The following is a 23,517-nucleotide window of genomic DNA, read 5'->3' as shown; positions in this document are numbered from 1 at the left end:
TGCCGAAAAGAGAAACGTCAAACGATTGCTAGTACTAAACGATTTTTAAAAATAAAGATATCGGATCCCGCATTTATTGCTAATCTTGTTCGCTGGTTTATTGAAATTTGAAATGGTATCGATAAACGATCTGCAGACACGAGGGACATTGTTACCGTTGTCCCGATTGACACGACGCGTTCGTGACTATCTGCAACTACATCTGTATGATATTTGTTTCGGTTTATTTGCAGACTCGTCAGAATGGTGGGTAGCATGCCCAGCGGATGGATGAGGAGGATCCTCCTCTTCCTCGTCCTGATGACCGGTGTCCTGCTGATCGCCATGTACGCTCATGCTCCGCCGCTCGCATCGCTGCAACCGTTTGCGACGCGACGGTAAGTTCCTTTATTGCAATCACTTACTTTTCAAGCAGACAATTCGGCAAGTAAAACACAATAATATCTTTTGAGATTCTGTTGAGGAAATCGTAGCTGTTAAGTGTATAGAAATTATGCATTCCACGAGTTATCTCCGTGTTCAAATCCATTCTTAGAATCACTTAGCCCCATTTTCACAATATATGGTTACTTAAAGATTAAAGATTACAGATTCATCGATGAAATTTATTCATGCATTTCTTGGTTATCTTTAATCTTTAGGTAACCATATATTGTAAAATCGGGCCTTAGAATGCTAACGTTAGCATTCTAAGGATTCGTCTAGATTATCGGGCCGAATATCGAACCGCAAGCTGAAATGGAGAACACAGACTCTTGTATAACGCATAACACATAATGCATAAGAAAATGTACCAATCAAAGTCTTTCATTTTCTTCCTTTTCATGAAATAAAGAACTCTGATTGGTTGAATTTCTTATGTCTTATGTGTTATGCGTTATGCAAGAGTATGCTCCTCCTTCAGTCTGCATCCATATTCAAAGATTTGATGTGAATCTATATTTATTTCGATAATGTGGATGTAGGATCTTTGAATGTGGACGCAGACTCGGCGCGTTCGGCTCGATCTGGACGCATCTTAAGAATTTGTACACTGAGATAACCCGCGAAACGCATAATTTTTGTATAAAAAGTGCTCGTGGAAACTGTAAAACAAGAGTTGTTAAATATATTGAAAAAAGCCAGCAGTCTCTTTGAACACCGTTCTATTTCATGTTTCACTCTGATTTTAATTTACACAATTTTTTTATAAGAAGAAAAATATCTCTGAGTACCGTAAGACAAATCTTTGTGAAGCGCAAAATCGCTTTTTTTCTTTTAATTTCTATATATTTCTGTGTTTTCTGTTAACACACAGCCAGCGCAGGTTCGTTTGCCCGCGTTGTGTATTAATTCAGTGCCTCTTCTGATGATTTTCTTACACTGCATGATTTTTGTTTTTATTTTGAATTTATTTTGCACTCGCAACGCGATGAATCGTGCATCGAAGAAGACTAGAGGACTTGCAGCGCGGCTTGGTTAATTACCTGGTGGGTAATGAAACCACGATCGGACCTGGCGAACGGCTCTACGAGTATCTGGAAGAGCCTAGGTAACGGATAGCCCCCGACTGAGGGTGGAATCTTATGCTAGATCAAATGTCCTGCGTATGTTTTTTATACCTCCCGTCCCCGCATTGATTTGATCCCCTTCCGTTCACGTGTGTCTGGTTCAGGAAAAAGTATTTTTGAACCACTCTTTCTCTATTTTCACGGTGTTGCAGCGTATCGAATGGCACTATACAAAAATTCGCTTTGAACTGTTACAAAAAAAAAATCAAATAAAAGCATAGTTTTATAGAAAAAAAAGTGTCTGTCCTCTCTCGAGTTCTAAATTTTACAGAGAGATGAAACCAGATGTTTGTATTTCACAGAGTAATTCGAGTCTTTAATTTTATAAGACAGAACCGGTGTAGCGATATCAATGAACACGTTCAGGATTTCATCTGTATACGTGAAACTTTATAACGAGTATCTGTGAAAGTATCAGAATCTCAAGTATGCATTTAATAGACTGTCTAGACTCGTTTTCGATGAGGCGAATTAATCGCGTTTGATAATATCCTTTCACTGAATTTTTTTTCGGAACCAGTCACGTGCCGATCTGATACCAATCGGACATTGCTCTCTCAATTAAACAGTTACCTAGGCATGACTTGCAACACGCGTCAGTCGCCTTAGTGAACGAATTTCCTGAATGTCCTGAATTTCCACGTGAGAATTCCCGTATATTCCTCTCGGCTGGTGCACCTTTCGCAACGTCGCACCTCATTCTGACGCTCGTTCCGTTTAATCCACTCGCCCGAGCACGCCCGTTATACTAAACGCACGCCCGCGCCCGCTATTGTTACGCACTATTGTCTCTTGTGTTGCGCGGATTGTACGGTTGCTGTATTTGTCCTGACCCGCTTCGCGCGAAATCCGACTTTCCCGACCTTCCATTCTGAGACTCGTCTTCGCCTTCATAGACGATCCAAACTCGATTGGGAGTTTGCGTGAGGATAAGAAAAGAATGTATTTATTTTTGAAAGAAACCTGGGAGGGAAAAGAAACCTTTTTCACTTCTATCCATATAACAATCTTCGATTTCTATAACGCGAGATACAACCAATCCTCCAATTAGTTCCCTGCGAATCGATGTAAATAGTCGTTGCTGCACTCGTGAATTTTCCTCTCGAATTTTATCGGAGCACTCCTTTTTCAGCGCTTTCTATTGAAGCACTCGTACATTTCTCCGTTCTTCTACTTTGAGCAGAACGTTATTCCGTTCCATGATTAGCCAGCTATTTTCTTGGGTGCTTCTGTTCGTTTGGTAAACATCGCTTCTCTTTTCTTTCCTTGCTTTTCTAATTCGAACGATGCCAATGATATTGCTTTTTACGCTTTCATTTCTCTTGCCGTTGTAATGAGTACCTCTTCATTTGCCGGAGGTATGACATTATGCTTGACCGAGATAGGGAATGAGTTGCGAAAAGTAGATCTTATCTTTTTCTTCTACCTAAAATGGGTGAATTGTCATGGTCCTTGATTTATGAAATTGTTTGCTTCTGTATTATTATTTGAGTTACGCGCTCTGATAAATTAATGTTTATTTTAATTTGTTATTGAATATTTAGTTAATAATTTTATTTAAATACCTGTCTTGTTATTATAAGATAAAAATATATCTATGTTTAATGTACATGAAATAATTTATGAAAAATGATATTTAACTTTTTGTATGTGATTTTTTTCTTAAGTTATTTATTTATTTTAATTATTTGACATTACTGAGCTGTTTTGTTAATTTTTTGTATATTTCTATTTACTTTTACGCTCAGATGCTGCACAAATTGCTATTGACAAACATTGATTCAATTGTTAATACTATATTTAAAGAAAAGATTGCTAATCGCGACATATTAAATTTCTCAATCGTCATTTCGATCATATAATATAAAATCGAATTCTAAAATAAAACTATTTATCGCATGTTATCTCCTTAAATGTACCTATCATTTTTAACATTTTCCGTATTTTTTATTGCGAGACAGATATTTGTTACAAACTGGACTAAAGAAAAAATATGATTACTCGGTAATCCGTGGTGTGGATTGAATATGTACGTATTTGAGAATTTAACAGAGTTATTTCTTTCAAAGAAAAAATTATCGAACTTTCATTAAAAAAAAATCGATATTTTTCAGTCATGCCACAAATTGCCAGATTAAAATATTCTGAACATTATCGTTGCTAGGAAAATCCATTCCTAGAATTGCGTAGCTGTGTTGTTGTAGTTGTAAAAATTGAACAATCACAGTCGAATATTCTTGTTATATTCGATTGTGATTAGTCAATTCTTACAATCACTTATTACTACGCTTACGCAATTATAGAATAGGCTTAAAGGGTCGCGATTATGGATCGAAGTACGAGTTCAATTTTCACTCGATCGCAGGACATTTCAAAGTCCGTGGTCCTGGGCGTGTGTGGCGAATCGATGCGAGAGACGAGCGGTGAGATCTTCGAGGACATCCTTGGCGACCTGCACCGCGCATTGTGGAGGAAATACTCGTTTATTGTGGCCAAGACCGACCGAGAACGTCGTCCTCGGCGATGACAGTGTCATCCTGCATCTTCAGCAGATCGAGTTCGTCACCGTAAATACGAGCGATCAGGAGACGAAAGATCTGCTGGATCATGCGAAGGATATCTTCATCGGTGAGTGTTGAAGAGTGTTGAAGATCAGGAGAAGAGAATGTTAGAATATTCATCTAACACGTTAAAGATACTTTACAACAGCTCCTTGTCATTAATCACTATAGAAAGCGCAAGACAAAAACTTTATTAATTTTCTGAGATACTCTTAATTAGTAACGCTTGTCAACCTCTCGTATTAACAAATATGACAAAGCAAATATATATATCACAAAAATACATATCAGATGATGTATTTTACGTAGTATCAAAGTCACAACTTCTACATATTGTATTTATATGTTCCATGCAGAATAGAGAATCACTGAATTTCGCATTTTGTAAATAATTATTCATCATGTTTTGTGTAATTAAGGTCTTTATTCTGTAACTCTTAACGACAGTGTCGGTGTCGTTATATTATCGTTGCATAGATTTTATACATAGTAAAAAAGCGCAATATAACGACATCGACACTGTTGTTAAAAGAATAAGGATCTAGGTTGATGAAATTGCTGCTTCCTTCTATGCAATAACGTCTTTTTAATTACAGGAAATATCAGGAGTTTGGTTAAGGTATTGAACGCTAAAAGTCGATCCGGTATCGATTCATTCATTGTATACCTGAGCGCTGGCAATGCGCGGGGCACCACCTTGACTCTGGACACCGATGAGTCGTATAAGCTAGAGCTCACATCGAAGGGGAAAATTCTGGAGGCCAGGATCACGGGGAGGAGTTACTTCGGGGTACGGCACGGCCTCGAGACTCTTAGCCAATTGATCTGGTGGGATGAGGCGGCCGGCAAGCAGGGTGCTCTTCGCGTTCTCACGCGAGCCTCCATCGAGGATAAACCCGCATTCTCTTATCGGGGTCTTCTCGTCGACACCGGCAGGCAGTTTTTCCCCGTCGAGGAACTGAAGAGGGTCATTGATGGCATGGCGGCCACAAAGCTCAACACGTTACACTGGCATCTCACCGACTCCCAGAGTTTCCCGTTTGACTCTGCGCAGTTTCCGGAAATGGCGAGATGGGGCGCTTACAGTGGTGACCATATTTACACACCAGAAGATGTGAAGGACCTAGTCGATTATGCGAGAATACGCGGCGTCAGGATCGTCGTTGAGATCGATTCTCCGGCTCATGCTGGCGCCGGGTGGCAATGGGGTGAGTTCTGCCCTCCAAATTTTGTAATATTAATTTTTATTATAATATAAATCTTGTTGGCACAGATTAGCATTTTTATTATATTTTTTATGATAATTAGGTACGGAACATGGTTTTGGTGAGCTAGCGTTGTGCGTGGATCAGCAGCCGTGGTCATCATATTGTGGCGAGCCAAATTGCGGCCAACTGAATCCAATAAATGAACATTCATACAGGATACTGGAGGGCTTGTACCGAGAATTATTAGATCTCACAGAAGTGCGCGATTTGGTGCACCTCGGTGGCGATGAGGTGAATCTTGAGTGCTGGGCGCAATATGGCAATATCACTCTCGCAATGCAGGCGCAAAACATGACGGATTATCATGCACTTTGGGCGGAATTTGAGACGAAAATGCTGCAGCGACTGATTCGAGCGAATCATGACAAAGTTCCGAAAGCGGTAATCCTGTGGAGTTCTCCATTAACGAAGAGGCCTTACATCATGATGTACTTTGACCCGAAAATTCACGTGATTCAGTCTTGGGGCGGTAGCAATTGGCCGGAAACACCGGACCTGTTAGAGGACGGTTTCCGGGTAATCCTGTCACATGTAGACGCCTGGTACCTGGACTGTGGCTTCGGCAAGTGGCGGGAGGTCGGTGAAGCCGCGTGCGGCGAATACCGAACCTGGCAAACTGTTTATAATCATCGTCCATGGAAGGACTATCCACCACAGCAGCAGCTTTTGGTGCTCGGCGGCGAGGCGGCGATTTGGAGCGAACAGACCGGACAATCATCCCTGGGACCTCGACTATGGCCTAGGGCGTCGGCGTTCGCTGAACGATTATGGTAAATAATATAATGTAACAAATATATAACAGCGATTTTTTTCTAGTAGAATGTTACAAGAAAATTCTTTTTTCCAGGAGTGACCTATCGACGAACAGTTATTCCACGGACGAAAACGTTTATACCAGACTAGCCGTGCATGTTGAAGTCCTGAACAGCAGAAGCATCAAGACGGAGTCTATGTGGCCGCAGTGGTGTTCCCAGAATCCCGGGAAATGTCTCTGACCGATCGTTAGAGATTCACTAACTATCTACCAGCCGTTCCACGAGAACTGTACTTGCGGTACTGATAAACATATAAAAACAGGGTTTCATAAAAAGCGGCGACGTCAGTTGCAAATCCTGTTGATGGTCGAAATCGATATCGTCCGACGCGCAATGACATCGAGTATTCGTGATCCATGGGACCTTTCGATGCACATCCTGCCGACGAAATTGACAATCGTTTCTGCTTGATAAATCGACGGCTTTTTCATTCGCAAGAAATGAACGTCGAAGGGATCCGACGTTCGGCAAATAATATCAACATTAACATCAATGTAACGAATAAGAAATTCTCTCTGCGTATGTAATATATATGCAAACATATGATAAGCTGCGAGATTACAGAAGTAACAATGGATAAGCTGTAACTTTAAACCAACACGCATTAACCTGATGTAAAAGAACGCGTGATTGGTAACGATTAATTGATTCAAACTCCTCTTGTGAAGAGATTTGAAATCAAGCTCCACGCAAGCTTAGTTTTATAAGCGTCTACTTAAATCGAATAATTGCAATCGAGTAGAGCCGCGGATATTCTATTGATGAAATGTTTCGGAGTCCGAACTGTATGCCGATCATGAATGTTGTAAATTTTTCAATTCCTTAATATCTAGAAGATATTACTGTTTTGAGAGTAAATTATAGGTCAAATATGTCTAAAAAATATCAAATTTATAAATTATTGCGACGAAATTGATATATATGTGTTATAATGTTATTTGTAAAGCTGTTTTTGATCTCGATTTCTACTGTGTTAAAAGTACAAAAAGTTTGCGTTCGGGCTTTTCAAAAACTTTTCCAGCACTTGCTTTTTAACAAGTGATACATTCTAATCTTTTTTTTTGTTTATCGATGCTAAATTCTAAACATTACTCTGTTATACATTAATTGTTTAATTACATTATACTACATAACGATGCATAATTGAAACAAATTAGGACAATTGTGCATCATGTCTTAATATGGGAGATGACGAGGTACTGCCTCGATCGAGACTCAGTTAAAGAGTCCTAGCGAGAAGGAGCCTTTAAAGCGAATGAGAAAAGAAATACGATGCGCAGGAAGCTTATCACGTTATTTCTTGGATCCCCCAAATCGAGGATAGCGAGAGTAGACTAGCTTTATCACTGGAACGCCTCAGCCAGGGGCAATTTTATAGCGCGTAATTTAGCTTTTTAATGGTCGAGATTACATTATTGAAAGTATAAGTAACAAATAACGAAAAAGGCATATGTATGTATATGTGATGGTATGATAGTTCCGATGTTGTGACATGAATGAGAGAAGAGAAAGAGTGTATGTTTGCGACTGATCTATATTATTAAAGATTATCATATGTAATGAAAACGCTTGAATATCAGAGAGCTTGAAATTCGCCGATTTATCGGCACGCAACGCTAATCGAACTTTCTATTTATCGTCAACGCAAAAATGCTCAGGGCGGAGTGCACAATTATTGGATATTTCTTACGCGCGTGGAGGACGAAGGATATAATCTCTTTATTTCTCAAGCATTGAGTTTAATGTTATTATTATACATTATCATTTATTATTTCATGTTATTATTAGACATATCATCGAACGTATATTTATGTTTTATTAATTTATAAATAGATTAGTTTGAAATTGAAACAATCATTATTGTACAATTATTCATTTGTATAAAAAATAAGAGGCATTACATTGTGCTATTTTTTATTTCATGTAATCGTCAAGATTTTATCTCGTTGTGATTTCTAATTGTCCCAAGCTCGGAAGATGACGTCCGTATCATCACGACGAAAAATTTGATTTATAGAACGCAAAGAAACTCGCCCAATAATATAATGATTCCAAGATACATATGATTGTTTATAATGAAAACAAAGTCTGATAATATACGCTATCAAATGTGTTTCGTTATTGGTGCAATATATATTACCAAATATTATAATAATAATAACCAATCGTTTGGAAATAATTAGAAAAATATATTTAGAAAAGATAATATTTAAAAAAATTAGCATTTAGTTAGTTTTATATTATAAATATTGAAAATTTTTTAGCAAAATTATTTTACCAAAGCTTTAGTATTATTATCTAGGCTTGTGATTATTATTACCAGACTTTTTTTCAGTGTAAGCAACGCAAGTGATTTTCACTAAGAAGCGAATGCGCGTGAAAATTCGCCCCCTTAATCCCTGTACAACGTGGCCTATGAATTACGTAAGAAAACGCAAGTGATTCTTGGAAATTTGTACATATTTCATAATGACGTAGGGAGCAACTTATAATATATATATAAATAAGCGTGTAGATAGAGGCAAATAGCTAAGATATTTATTAGGTGACCCGATAAACGGTTATTTAGGCGAATGAATAGACATAGGCGAACCGCTCACGCGGGACAATGGGGGCGAAGAATATGACGCAAATCTAGAAGAGATGTTGGAATATCTGTACTTATTGATACTTACCGATATTGATGGCTGTAAGAGGAGTTAATTCTCTCGTGCATTTGTAAATATAAGATCGTGATAATGTTAAAGGAGTACTGATCAACATTGTCTCGAATTATGATGTCATTTATAAAGAAGTATCCAAATAATTAATAAAAGTAAAGAAAAAATTTTTGATTGAATTAAAGCATTAAGTTAGAATGAAATTTCACTGCACTACGAATTTTAAAATTCAAGCAGCTGTAACTTTATTAAAAATGAACGAAATTTAAATTTTTTAGAAAAAGAGTTTTAAAACTTAGAGTTTTGAAAGTTTACTGTGCCTTTTTTGAGTTTTTATAAATTTGATTATATTTACATATAAAAAACTACGAGCTGGACAACATGAGAAAATTTTCTTCTCACTTTGTGGACCCAAAACACTTGCGAAACTTTCGACTTTTTAACGTGAAAAAAAATTTGAAGTTTTTTCTACAAAATTGTTTTCTAAAAATATAAGATATCTTATAAGATTTTTTCATGTTACGTACATATAAAGTAACACTACAAACTTTCGTTTAAACTCATTAGTATCTAATGTTTGAAAGATTAAGCAGTTACTGTTTACTATTTAACTTTTCTGTCATTTTACTTGAATATTCTTATGACATCATAGTGTAAGATAACTGACATAAGTATTGAGGATTCTTAAGAGATTGCAATTTCGAGCACGAATTACTCCTCCGGTTATTTCTTATGTCATATTCGTCTTAATCTCGATTAATAAAACAGGAATCGATAGATGTGCAGGTAAACGTTACGTGTAATGATAACAATTTATCGGATACGTTGAAGAACAAGAATTTTACGCTGATTAGGACGGTGATATTTACGGTACGTATACTTACGTTATGCGACTCTCTTCGGTCCGCAACGATGAATGTATGTAAATAAGACACAATTGTGTGTATGTTTCGATGGTTCTCCGAACTGATTTGAGCAGAAAGATATACTCTGTTATGACGTGTCCCTTACACGGATTTAACATAAAATGAATTTTGAATACATCACTTCGTTTGCTTTATTCCCTACAAGGTTGTCCTATTTCCTTATTGAATATGCATTGAATAATGCGTTGTATAAAACCCTTTTCATAAACATTTATCAAAAAGAAAGATCTCAGGAAAATGTATTCTTTTTTATATAAATATTTATATATGTAATATTTATAAGGTTAAAAAAGTTTTTTGGAATAATACATCGTAATGGTATAATGCATTGTTATTGATTTTGCCGTTTAGCGTCTTTTGTTACTAAAATTGTAAAAATATTAAAAATATAATTTTTAATATTTTATGTAATTTTATTAAAATCAATAAATATTAATATATATAATAAACCTATTTTAAAAATGTATCCATTGAGTAGTCATGAGTAGTTATTTTGAAAATTGAATTATTATATGTTAATTGATAGCGTCATAATGATATTGACATCTATCTATTTACGTCGCATCAGTTTCTGATGCGGAAGTTGGTCGAGTAATATCATTAGAAATTCGAACTATGAATCCTATAATGGTTTGAGCTAATATTGACAACTAACTTGTGATGATTTAAGCTAATATTGACAGCAGTCTATCAAAAAGAACTTTCAAAGATTAAATTTTTGATAGATCGCATTCACTAGATAAGTAATTTGTTTGTATTCTCATAAGTGCGTTGCACAAAGCATGGCGAGATAGTTATATACCTAAAAAATCAAATCGTGACATGAGTTAGAGATGATAATAAAAGAATATCCTGAAAATTGAATATTTTACAAACAGTAACATTATGAAAATTTGAGAATGGCACACATGTCAGAGTTTCAAAAATAATAAAAACAAATTTACGTAATATGACGATTACAAAATTTAATATTAAATTGGATGTTAAAAGATATTAAATTTAAATCGATACATTCTTTCTTTAGTAAAATTGTACAAGAATTTGAAATAATTGTTAATCCATTATTTAGAAATTTTACCTCAATTGTATTGATTATGGAATTAATACATTTATATTTATTTAAAATTATATATATATATACGAGTATATATATATATATATATATATATATATGTATATGTATATGTAAAATTTTTTAAATAGATATCTCACATAGAGAGATTAAGTATGCCTTCTAACAAGCAACACAGTGCGACACAGTAATCATGTCATCTTTTTGTTTAACATTGGCAAATAACACAAGGATGTGACGATCCATGTGTCACACCGTGTCATTTGTTAGAAGGTACATTAAATTATACTTTTATTATGTTGTTTGTTTATGACACAATTGGAAATCACGACGCTTCGACATGCAACAAACACACTTTGCTCGGCGGACAATTCGTTGACTTGCTCTACGTACTCAAGTTTGTTTTTACGTCATTATGAGAGGAAGATTCGAGGTGCGGAAAATCGTGCATGAGTGATCGCTCAACGCGCAGTCGCCCGATTTATGTCCATGATTCTCTACCAAGTTTCAGATCAGCCACGATCACGTACGCAGGTGCATATGAAGTTACATTTCAAACAGTGCTGTTACTACTAGTAATATTCATATATAACGTGAAATAATTGTAATTACAATAAAATAAAATTTAAGGTAAGAGATAAACATTGTGCTATTAATTTTAATATTGTAAATCGATGATAAAAAAATTACGATTTATATATAATAAAAGAACTATTGATAAGAAGAGCGAAGAAATGATTTGGAAGCATTAATTGATACTATATATAAATATAAGGAAGTCAGAATTAAATATTAGTAGAACTTTGATTTAAATAATAATGTATGTCGTTGCAACGAAAATGTATAAGATTATTTTTTGCATTGTAAATGGAATGAATGGTGGATAAAAATTTTATTGCAATTGAAAAATAAAAAGAATAACAGATTTATCCTTCTTATTTCTTTAGCGTTGGAATGAGAGAAGCCGAAGTGGAACATTTCTTAGCCAAACAGAGACAAAAATGCAAGTTTTTCGAAGGTGGGCTCGAATTCATACTATTTAAATATATTTTTTTTTAAATTAAATATTAAAAAAAAATTGTAATTCTCACATAATTGTTTTGCGAAAAAAATCTCGCGAAAAATCATTAATTATCTTAAAAGAAAATCTTCTCAATTTGATTGGAAATGATAAATGATCGATCGATCAGGGTCTATCAGACCCCCGATAAGGTGTTCTCTCATTAATTAGACAATCGTTATTGCATCAACGAGAACGCTAGGTATGTCCACGTTTGGCAATATGTCGGAGGCCACCGGAATCAACTTATTCGGACATAACGTCACTGATGAAGATCAATTGGAAAAGTATCGCGGCGTCAAGAGCAACGGAACAGAAATTCGTCAATGCCCGCCATTCTTCGACGGTTTGCTCTGCTGGTCGCATACTGATGCACCAGGAACAGCCACTTTGCCCTGTCCACCGGCCTCGGTTATGGGATACACCGATCTCGCGAGCGACAACCTGAGAAAGCTTGCGGTGGCCAGCAAAGTCTGTTTGGCCAACGGCGAATGGTACAAGAACTCGGATGGCATCTCCTGGAGTAATTACAGCCTGTGCGTGTTGAATCTCACGCGTCATATTGAAAACAATTATTTGCCGTTGTACGAGACGCCAGCGGAGTTTGCGCTACTAAATGTAAGTTATTTGTTGTAGCTACGCTTGATTATTGAAATTGAAGCAAGTGGGCAAATTTTTTGTAGCATTGTAATTTAATAAGCTGCGATTAAATTAATGGATATAGAATTTGATATTTTTGAATGTTGCAAACAACAGTAAAATTTAATCATTTCTAAAATAAATTATATTACATTCAAAATACTCACATAAAAAATTATTATGTCATCTCGTGTTCAAAGTACCTTCAGACATGAGTTATTATATTATATAAATGTATTAATTGTTCTTGCAAAATTTTAAAATTGCTATACAATTATTATGAATGCAATAGATATAAAACCAAATTGATTCATTTATACAGCTTTTATCAATATATGTACTTTTGACAGAAATGGCTGCCGATTATTAGAATGATATCGCATATTGGATATATTACTTCGTTTACCACACTAATCGTTGCTATGGTAGTTTTTTCCTTACTTAGGTAAGTACACATGTTTTTCTCACATCTGAGCGTAGTCATTTTTTTTCCATTTCATTGAGAGTGTTTCAATTATCGCTAATATGTTTTCCGCATATACGTAGGAAACTCAGGAATCCCAGAAATAGATTGCACATGCACCTATTTGCATCCTTTATCATGAGAGCTTTTATGGCACTCCTTAAAGATTGGAGTTTCATAGACGGCATCGGATTAACTTGGAATGTCGTATTTGTCGGAGAGAATGCTTTTATCAAAGAGGAAAATGTAAATAGAACATCGATATAATTATTTTATTATTATTTTAATTTTTACTAATTATTCATTTAATTTTTTTATCCTTACGGAATTCTAATATCGGCCAATTTAATACTGAAAGATAGTAATAAATTAAGTATTTATTTTATGTATTAAAATCCTGTTCATTATTTTTACACCAAATAAGTAAATAATTACGTTCTTTTAATAATAAATTGATCATTATTAGATTTTTACGAATATTATTTTGATTTTTATTACTTTAATTAAATTACTCTATACATAAGATAACTTTTTGTTCAATCTATAATTGTCTTCTTTTGTCTTTACCTAAAAATTTGTCTGATAATCTCATGAACTATTTTTGAATAAACTATAATTGAAATGAATTATTGCATTAATCAATCAATTTTTATAAATATTTACGTCTGTGGAAAAACAATATTCCAAATTATCTGTCTCACTTTCCTTTTCATATTTATTTCTTAATCTAGTAATGTAATGTGTCTGTATTTTCGCTAATCGATGTTTTCAGACTTGGGTCTGTAAAGTCATTACGAGTCTATGGCAATATTTCATTGTGGCAAATTATTCATGGACCTTGATGGAAGGATTGTATTTGCACAATCTAGTTTTTCTAGCGCTATGTACCGACAGCAGCACAATAGCTCTATATATCGCACTAGGATGGGGTGAAATAGAATAAACTTATTTAAAACTATTTTAAATGTAGAGCCTTAAATCGCAGTTTACTCACATTTCATTACATTAAATAGGTCTCCCTGTCTTGGTAGTAGTGCCATGGATTATATTTCGCGCGACTATTGAGGACACTCTCTGCTGGACCACTCATAACAATTCCTCACTGTTTCTCATCATAAGAATACCAATGATTATATGTATTTTAGTACGTCAATTGCATAACGTAACGGGTATTTGAATTGTGTGCATATTTAAACTAAGTATATGTTTATTTCTTTCTTTCAGTTCAATTTTCTACTGTTCCTCAATATCGTTCGCGTCCTGCTGGTGAAGCTGAAGACATCGGTGCATCTGCAACGGAAAAAAATGAAATACAAGTTAATAATTAATACATAAATAGCTTTATTACATAATTCAATTTATACCGATTTTAAATTAATTTCATTATTTTCGATGTGTAAGGAAGATAAATATGGCCTTTTGATAGCCATAAATAGCTTAAAATCTCGTTTAGCATACGATCTTTTGTTAGATGCCATGCGTTTATATTTATTTTAATTTATAATTTAGGAGATGGGCGAAATCAACTCTAGTCTTATTACCACTCTTCGGAATACATTATACAATTTACTTGGGGTTGTCCTACCATAAGGATTACCGGGTAGAACTCGTAGGGCTTTTTTGCGATCAACTATTTGCATCCTTCCAGGTACTTATGACGCGAAGAACCTAACTGTGCATAATTTAAATATCTTCGCACACACTTTGTGTTATTTATCTTTGTAGGGCGCCTTCGTGGCTTTTCTTTATTGTCTGCTAAACGGTGAAGTCAGAGCAGAAATGCATCGAGCGTGGAAAGCTCGACGATCAAAGAGGGAGGTCGATTCCTTCATCTCTAGACATACGAGAAATTCAAGAGATGGAATCAATCGAAAACGGCATCGATCGGATGACGACACCAATTTTACGATAACAACTATGAAAAAATTGCCGTTGAAAAATATTAAGTAGATTCAATCAGCTATTTAAATGTCGAACAAATTTTATTTATATATAATCTGTTTAAATATCTAAAAAGTATATAAACACCGATTGAAAAAGTAATAGCGAATATCTGGGAATAAGAAAATGAAATTATCAAGAGCTAATGTGTTTTTCATATTTATAGGAATTAGGTATTTTTAATAATAATGTGGACATATATTATGAACTTTATTGTGATTTTACTTTCTATAAATATGTACACTACGTGCACGAAATATTTCAGTGTACTTTACAAATAAATGTTTCTATGTGCATGTGTATAAGTATGTACATCTATATACTGTAAAAATATATATTAAATGTGTATAACGATAAAAGGAAAAAGAATAAATTAAGGAGTGTCCACATACTTCTATCTAGGATTAAAAAGAATGATTTATTATTTCTAAATATATAATTTACTCTATGCTCGAATAAATAATCTTTACTATAATACATAGGTTTGTTACTAAAGTTTTACATATCCCTTTTAATTTCTCAAGTTTATACATAATTAATAATGAAAGCTAATAATCATATATCTGCATTGATAATATATAAACAATTTTAATAAATTTAGAAATTAAAAATTAATAATAAGTATTTTTTAACACCGTTATCTTTTAAATGTAAATCTATTTATTAATATCACAAAAATTAACATACGTAAATGTGTAATATGTTAATGCATTTATGTTGAATATAATTTCTTCTTTAATATAATTTCTTTTTTAATATAATATTAATAAAATTTAATATTTTATCGATTTGTAATAACTATAAAGTTTTTATAAAAACATGTATTTGGTGGAATGAAAAGGGTTTCGATCGTGAAAAGGATCGTCATTGTGATAACGAGGTGTGAACTATCTCATGACACCCGAAACGCCTGATGAAACACATTAATCGGATGCATCGAGCAGGGCGTGTGCCTCGTCCTTGATTGTTGCGGCGAGGATTGATCGTGTTCACACATATTATATGTTACACGCGTGTACTCGCACACGGCATCTCGTCGTAACTCTCGGTCGCACGCGTCAACCCTCGCACGAGCAATTTTCGAGATGGGTGTTGGCAGTCGAATTGGAAGTAGATTAAAGTCCGATTGACCAATTTGCATAATTGCGGGTTCTGCGGTTCTGTCCTTATAAAGTGGGGGTAGCACCATTCTATCTTTTCCTCGATCGTAACGAATACAAGCGTTCACCTTGTGAAAATAAGACGAAAGAAAGAGCTCAAATTTTCTTAATATACATGAGGAAAAGAAAGGTGATAAAAATTAAAATTAAATCAAAATATTTAAAAAAGTTAAAATTATATAACAAAAGTTGAATCGAAGATTAAATTAAGCAGAAATATAATTAAGCAAGTTTGCAAATTATAATTTAGAAAAATCTCTATTTTCCTTTCAAGAAAATCACCACTAGTGATGCATTCGAAACGAGACGAGAAAATACCAATACTGAGATTTAGGCTAGACAAAAATAAATGATTGACACAATTTTCTCGTCTCGATGGGCCGATATTTTCGCTTCTCGAGATTCCCAAATTTTATCTCAAGACATTCAAGAATATCGACTATTTCGTATTATTTATTTGAAATATTTATATAATCAGACAACACATTTATAACTATCACAAAGAGACATAAAGATATAAAGACAAATGTGTGATAATTCATGCAAAAAGCAACGAATCGGTGAAATATCAAGTAAAAGGATTAATAATATTATTAGGAGGTTGATTTAGTTTTAAGGATTTTTTTTTTCAAAAACTTTAATCATAATATCGTCTCCGTTTTCAAATTATTATAAAATTATAGGAACAAAATATATGTATATATGTATATGTACAGATGAAACAAAATTGACTTCTGTTCGATTTGATAAAAAATATTTGGTTTCATACTTATCATATTCGTTATGTCAGTGTATCAGCATTAGTATTGATACTAATGCCAAACCACTGGCAAAATGAACATAATAAGTATATGAAACAAAGTATTTTTTAAATGTATCAAAACGAGCAGAAGTCAATTTTATTTCATCTATACACACATATATGTACATATACATTTTGCTTCTATAATTTTATAATAATTCGAAAATAGAGACGATATTATAATTGAATCACGCATTTTCAATTGAAAAATCACGTATGAGGTGGAATCAAACCCGGATCCACAAGATCATGAGTCAATCGCACTGAGCAGCAAGTCACTCGTCACCTGAAGAGTGCCAATTCTCAACAATAGATAGATTATTTCTCGCTACAACAGATATATGTATGTATAGTGTTGTTAGCAAAATAAAGAAAAAGTCTTCACTAATTTAACTACTTGATATTAACAATTATAAACTAATATAATCAAAGTTATCAGTTACATAACATTTTTGTATGTGTGTATACACAAGATTCCGTTTTTTAAAGTTTTTTTTTTTTGAAGTATTCAAATTCGATTTTTTTTAAATTTTACTTGTTCTCATAAAACAATCATAACACTTTACTAACGTAAACGTTATAAGAATAAACTAATTTTATTACACGTATTCTTTCTCGATTTTAATGTCAATTTAGTATATCAAATTTGATCGAACCATAATCAAAATTTTCAGACACTGTGTTCACTATTTTAGGAGACAAAAAATTGCAACTGTACGTTATTGTACAAATGAACTGATGGATTTTGGTTTTGTATAGAACTGTTCCGCGACGGAGAGGATGCGACTGTGATTATTATTATAGCCGAATGGCGCAGATGCGACGCGTCTGCCACCTGATCCTCCGAAGAAATCTATACTACTCCAAAATGAACCCATCCTCAATTTACTCTGTGCTTCTAGAACACATTTAAAATAAACATCATAATCATCTTAAAAGAGAAACAAACTTTTCTCGAAAAATAAAATTATATATAATAAATAATTTTATTATATTTCCACATCTCTCTTATATGTAGTTACACTGAATATTTTAATTACACTACATTATTAAATCTATAGTGTCGAATTTAACCTAAATGTGAGTCGCCATTGCTCCTACTAAATACATATCGTTATTTTTTACTAAAAGGATAATTAAATTTGACACTGTATAGTGTCAAATATAATCATTGTTTTACTATAAATATGATTGAATAGGAGCAGTAAGTTAAATTTGACACTATAGATTTAAAATTAAGAATTATTGTTCAATAAAATATTCGTAGCGTTTGTAAATAAAACAGCTCCTATTCGTAAGACTCAGATTCCAAAACTCTATCATGTAAACAATATTCTAAATTTAAAAGAAATATAATAACATTTAAATTTAAAAGAAATATAATAACATTTAAATTTAAAAGAAAAAATATATTTTTTTAATTGGATATAATAAGACATGTTTTAATTACATTTGTTCTTGACTTGTAGATGACAACTGAAGTATAGATGTTATTAACTTATTATATCATATTTCATATGGGTATAAATATTTCTTTTTAAAAAAAAAAACGTAATCGTATGATGTCAGAAATGATCAAATCTTTTACCTATTTGTATACATGATCGGTGTTAAATATTATTGTCCGACGACAGGAATCCAGTTTTCCAAAACATTCAACGTCAAGTCGAATGATCGATAAAATGGTCCTTGTATCCGGGAGGCTGTGTAAAATACTGTCGCGTAAATTACGAAATGCGACGGAATGGCGACGTGGCGTCAGGTGTCGGGGCGGGTTCGCAGGGATGTTTCTCGATAGTCGATTGGAGAACGCTCGGGATGTTGTCAGGGATGCTGGGGATACGAGAGGACAAGGGAGGTTGTGGCGGAATCAAGGGCGTGGTTACGAGAGATGAAAATCCCTACCCGCCTGCTCCGTATAGCTAAATTCACCCTTCCCTGGATCAGTTTTTCTGCCAGGGATGCTGTTGACCGTTCTCTGCCGACGATCTCGTCGAAACCGGGAGATGTTGTCAGAAGTGATCTTGTTGCTGCGGATAACAATCGACGTTGATCTAATCGCGATCCGGAGTCGATAAATGAACGAGTGATTTAGAAAAGTAAAATATTCTGAGGAATTTCCTTCTGTGTTAAGATTGATAGTAAAAAAATGTGGATAAGATTTTGTGTGCGATTGTTTAAACAGTGAAAGAATTTAATTGAGAACAATAGAAAAGAGTGATCTGTTTCAAACTGGATGAGAACTGGCGAGGAAAAACGAAAACTTGTTTTTTTTATCTTGGAAAACTATGGTAAGTAAAACATATGGAAAAAAAACTTACATTAATTATTACACAAAAATAATTTTACTTTATAAAGATATTAAAAATATCACATGTAAGAATTTAAAACAATAAATTTATTATTATAATTTACATATCAAATTCACAAAAATTTTCTTGAAATAAATTATCGTAAAAGTAATTTTTATTTATTTCAATTTTTGGACAAAAGCAAATTTCTTATTCTTATTTAATCTTCTCTTAACAATAAAAATTTTCTATTTAAATTTGTATAATTATCATTAACTTTTTCAATATAAATATAGATTAAAATTAAGTTTTTTAAGAATAATTGGAATTACGCACAAAGTGCGTATTTTTACAAAATTGAGTTTGCGTAAAATCCTACGGCGTAAAGTCGTAAAAATAAAAAAAATCCACAGGGAATCGTATCGATTTGATTGGATAGCAGTGCCATGATAAATATTAAAAGAAGCGCCGAGAAGACTTGTCGCTCGAAATCTGGTGGTTTTCTTTAAAATATTAAAGAAAGAATCGGAGAGAAAGAGCGTGGTGAATGCTCATACAAATCGTCGGTTTACCATAAGAATCAGATCGGGCAGCAGTCGTTCGGGGTGGCTTTTCGTCAATACTTGATGAAGATCGAGCTACTTATGCGGAGCGCAAACTGCGTTTCACTTAATAATACAACATCTTTCTCATAAATAGACTATTTCAAAACGACTGTTTCGGTGACACGATAAAATTCTACAGTATTAGAAATTTATATCTTTCATTTTTCTCTCTTTTGCCTATATACGAAAGTGTGAAGCGTTCTAATATAATATCTCTCTTTCTATTGAAGCTATTTTTGTCGTTTTTTCTCTTTTATGATTATAATTCTGTTACATAAGTTACGTTTGTGTGCTCAGCAAATATTTGGTCATCCAATTATCCCGATCGAACCCCAATATCCTGGAACGTAGGGGTAAACCCTTTTATGTTGCATTTTTTCGTAGCTTTCGCAAATCCCCAGAGTAAACGGTGAGAAAAATTTGATTGTTATTTTGTGTCTCTTAGCGCTCTTTTCTAAAAATTGTATTTATCAAATAAAATATCATAAACATCTAAATATTTATAATTGCACACTTACAACCTGTGTCGGATCTCAAAGGCTTCTCTCCAATTTTTTATTTATTCATTGGAGCCTTTATTTGATTTATTCATTTAAATATTTATGTAAATTAAATTTAATATGTAAATTAAACTTTAAACTTTAAATTGCACAGAAAACGTTAAAGTCAATATTAATTAATACTTTATAATTTGTAATTAATTTTAACGACAAATTGTTTTTTTTTACGAAGTAGTTAATTTTTATAGATCAAAAGTATCGAGACACTAAACAGTGTTTAAATTGTAATGGAGAGTAAAGTAATTATAAACATGGGGTAAATGAGAACGATACTATTGCAATACATATATATTAGAATATGGATAAATACTTATTTCTCGTATCCAATAATATGATTATTGCCGCATTATAACATATGACTATGTTATATTTTTGATGGTTTTAATGTAGAGGAGAATGGAGAAAATTAACTTTTTTATTTTTTAAATTATCAAATCATAACTTTTAATCAAACCCAATTCGGCACTCGAATAGTAAGAGTTTCATTTCTTATTTAAAATTACAGTTTATATTAATAATATCTAATTGTCGTTCAACGTTAAATAACTGGAGTATCTTTTGAATAAAATTTCTGTGACTGATAAATAATCTCCACAAATTATTTGTTAAAAAAGCAAATCAATCAGATAATATATTGCTAAATTAGGATTATGAAACAGAGCTATATAATATATCATTAGAATGTTACATATAACAAAATTAAGTTTTTGCAACGTCATCCGCGTTTTTTTGTATCCGATTGACAATTATCGTAATTATAATTGCAGCTGCATTCTACGAGAAGCAAGATAGTAATGCTTTACGACGTGAATCTACGTTCAGGGCAAAGGTGAGAAGATAATTTTTCGCGGTAGATCAGACTGACCTCTTTGAAAGGAACATTTATGAAAACACAGAGGCACATGAAGAGCTTCAATTGTGATTTTGCGAACGAGGATAGGACCGTTCCTATGGCGAACAGCGGCCACGGGGTCGCCGTTAACGGTGTAGGAGCTCCTGGTTCGGGCACCTTGTCGAGGGAAGAAAGACGCAGGCGAAGAAGGGCTACGCAAAAGTATCGAACCGCACATGCCACACGGTAAGACTACGATAAGCGCAGAATCGAAGTCTTGCTACAAAGGCAAACAAACTGAAGAAATAAAACACTAAAATATCGCGAAGAAATCGCTTATAATTTTTTATTGTCGTAATATTTAAAAAATGATTTTCCGGAATTTTTTATAAAATTAAAAAAATTCCACTAATTAAAGCTATTTTTTAATATTTATTATTCCCAATATCATTTTTCATAATTTACTCCTTTCTTCTGGGTTGATTAATTATTTATTAAAATTAGTTAAAAAACTGTTTTTCATTCATTCTAGTGGATGTAAATCTGCAACATATTTCTTGATATCTAGAGAAATTTAAGTTAAAAGAAAGTTTAATCTTATCAGGACGATCTAATTATTCTTACCAATAAAATTCGGATTTTTATTTAATCGATACACCTCTTGTGCTTTCATTGACATCACAAGTGTTTCGATATAATGGGCTTCTTTATATCCTATTGAAAAATGGAAATTATCTAAAGAAATTTTGAAAATTCAGTAGTATATTAATATGTGTTTATGTACGAAGAAATTCTTTATATGTAGAGAAAGGATTGCTGCCTAAAATCGATAATATTTATCTCATTAGGGAAAGAGTCAGAGTGGAGGCGTTCAACTTGGCGTTTGCGGAACTGCGAAAGCTGCTGCCGACGTTGCCGCCGGACAAAAAGCTCTCGAAAATTGAGATTCTTCGGCTGGCAATTTGCTATATCGCTTACCTGAATCATGTACTCCAAGCTTGAACTTGCGTATTTTAACAAGCAGAGATAGAAGACTTAGAAAACTGTGACGATTTCATCATCATCATCATCACAAGCTGACTGCGAATTGACTATTGACCGTTTTTCTAAACTTTAAGAAACGTTATCACAACCATCGTTTACATCTACATTTATTACTTTTAAAATAAATAATAAAATAATTTTTTTGGGGGAGTCTTTGGAATAAATGATTTTTATTATTTTCAATTAACACAAACATTTGAACAGTAGATAATAGATGAAACATGTTATTGCTCGGTATATTCAATAATTGTTGAAGAACGTCGCTAAGTTGCGTTAATTGTGCAGAGTTATCGTGCGATATATCCGTCAATATTCTCGAATCTATCCGATTCCTGGATTAGTAGGCCACTTCGGGACAATGGAAGGGCTTCCCATGGGACTGCTATCCCTCCGCGTTTCTTCAAATTCTTCTTCTACCCTTGATAGTCATCGTTCGGCTGCGTATTCGATCGTTGTCGATTATACGGCGTACGAGCTTAAGTGAAAAAGAATGGAATTGCCGACGAGGAGGCCAACTTCACGGATCGTCGCCTCGCGCCTCTCGTTTCCCGGTTCTTTGCAAATACGATTGTGTGACTCGATTCGCTTGGAGATCTGCGCGTGATTGATTGTCCGTGCGAACTAAACTGGCTTTCCTGTGAAAAAAAAACGCAGATGAATTAGAATGGAAGAAACTCATTTCTGTGGAACTAAATACCTTATTTTCAAAATGGATTTTAAATTGATTCATTTTATTGTTATTTTATTTTTATCAACTCTTTAACATTTTTCAACAACTAACAATAAGATTAATACACTAAAAAATTATATTATTTTTATAATTCTGGACACAATAGTGGAAGTTTTTACTATTTTAATAAAATTTAATCCCAAATGAGCGAAACAAAACATGCACACATTGAATAAAAATGCAATTTGCAACATTATTTTCAATGAAATTCTTTAATTTATTTTTTAAAGATTAAATATAATTAGCTAAGCCACTTAGATTTTTTATTTTTATTTTACAAGAATCAGCATTTTATAAGTAATCTTATATAAATGACTTTATATAAGTAATCTTTTATAAATAACTTTATGATCATATGAGTTCTTTTATCAAATATATAAAGAGATAGGTAGTATAAAAAGAATATGTGACAATGACAATGTTAATACAAGTAAATTACTTATCACATAAAAAAAGTTTATTTTTGTGTACGTTTATTTTGCGGGCAAGACAATTAAGAAATGACGAAGCAAATATAGTTAGGCAGTTTATTAATTTA

General features: G+C 33.3%; 3 protein-coding genes across 10 annotated transcripts in view; all 3 read left to right on the top strand.

Annotated features, from left to right (window-relative positions):
* Positions 1-7,097, top strand: part of LOC108745592 (probable beta-hexosaminidase fdl) — a 41,937-nt gene extending 34,840 nt beyond the window's left edge. For 5 of the 7 annotated variants that reach the window (XM_018481829.1, XM_018481827.1, XM_018481830.1 and 2 more), the window contains 6 exons: positions 234-377; positions 1,430-1,531; positions 3,916-4,178; positions 4,708-5,319; positions 5,420-6,149; positions 6,227-7,097. In XM_018481829.1, coding sequence (XP_018337331.1) covers positions 244-377; positions 1,430-1,531; positions 3,916-4,178; positions 4,708-5,319; positions 5,420-6,149; positions 6,227-6,374 — 1,989 coding nt within the window. In that variant the 5' untranslated portion in view covers positions 234-243 and the 3' untranslated portion in view covers positions 6,375-7,097. The remainder of the gene's footprint in view (positions 1-233; positions 378-1,429; positions 1,532-3,915; positions 4,179-4,707; positions 5,320-5,419; positions 6,150-6,226) is intronic. The other 2 variants (XM_018481833.1, XM_018481834.1) reach the window with 2 other exon arrangements.
* A 4,709-nt stretch (positions 7,098-11,806) lies between these two features.
* Positions 11,807-14,926, top strand: LOC108745492 (secretin receptor-like). Its single transcript, XM_018481671.1, is given in 10 exon segments — positions 11,807-11,870; positions 12,115-12,530; positions 12,902-12,996; positions 13,098-13,260; positions 13,787-13,943; positions 14,028-14,158; positions 14,239-14,330; positions 14,524-14,662; positions 14,740-14,892; positions 14,894-14,926. Coding segments are annotated over 10 exon segments (1,443 nt in total).
* Positions 14,927-21,182: 6,256 nt separating this feature from the next.
* LOC108745500 (helix-loop-helix protein 1-like) lies at positions 21,183-22,280 on the top strand. Of its 2 annotated transcripts, XM_018481678.1 has the most exons (3): positions 21,183-21,202; positions 21,270-21,451; positions 22,054-22,280. In XM_018481678.1, exons 2-3 carry the CDS (start codon positions 21,276-21,278, stop codon positions 22,205-22,207), a joined length of 330 nt encoding a protein of 109 aa, XP_018337180.1. In that variant the 5' UTR covers positions 21,183-21,202; positions 21,270-21,275; the 3' UTR covers positions 22,208-22,280. The 2 variants fall into 2 exon arrangements, with proteins under 2 accessions (XP_018337180.1, XP_018337179.1); XM_018481677.1 differs by having other exon boundaries at positions 21,192-21,451.
* Positions 22,281-23,517: the final 1,237 nt, after the last annotated feature.

This window comes from Trachymyrmex septentrionalis, unplaced genomic scaffold (assembly GCF_001594115.1).
Source record: "Trachymyrmex septentrionalis isolate Tsep2-gDNA-1 unplaced genomic scaffold, Tsep1.0 scaffold14, whole genome shotgun sequence".
NCBI lineage: Eukaryota > Metazoa > Arthropoda > Insecta > Hymenoptera > Formicidae > Trachymyrmex > Trachymyrmex septentrionalis.
This window is presented reverse-complemented; position numbering and strand designations above follow the sequence as displayed.

Bases quoted from the DNA above. Each gene is read 5' to 3' on its own strand.
- LOC108745500 (XM_018481677.1), top strand. From the start codon at position 21,258: ATGAAAACACAGAGGCACATGAAGAGCTTCAATTGTGATTTTGCGAAC. The intron at 21,452-22,053 runs GTAAGACTACGA...TTATCTCATTAG, and splicing joins CGAACCGCACATGCCACACG to GGAAAGAGTCAGAGTGGAGG.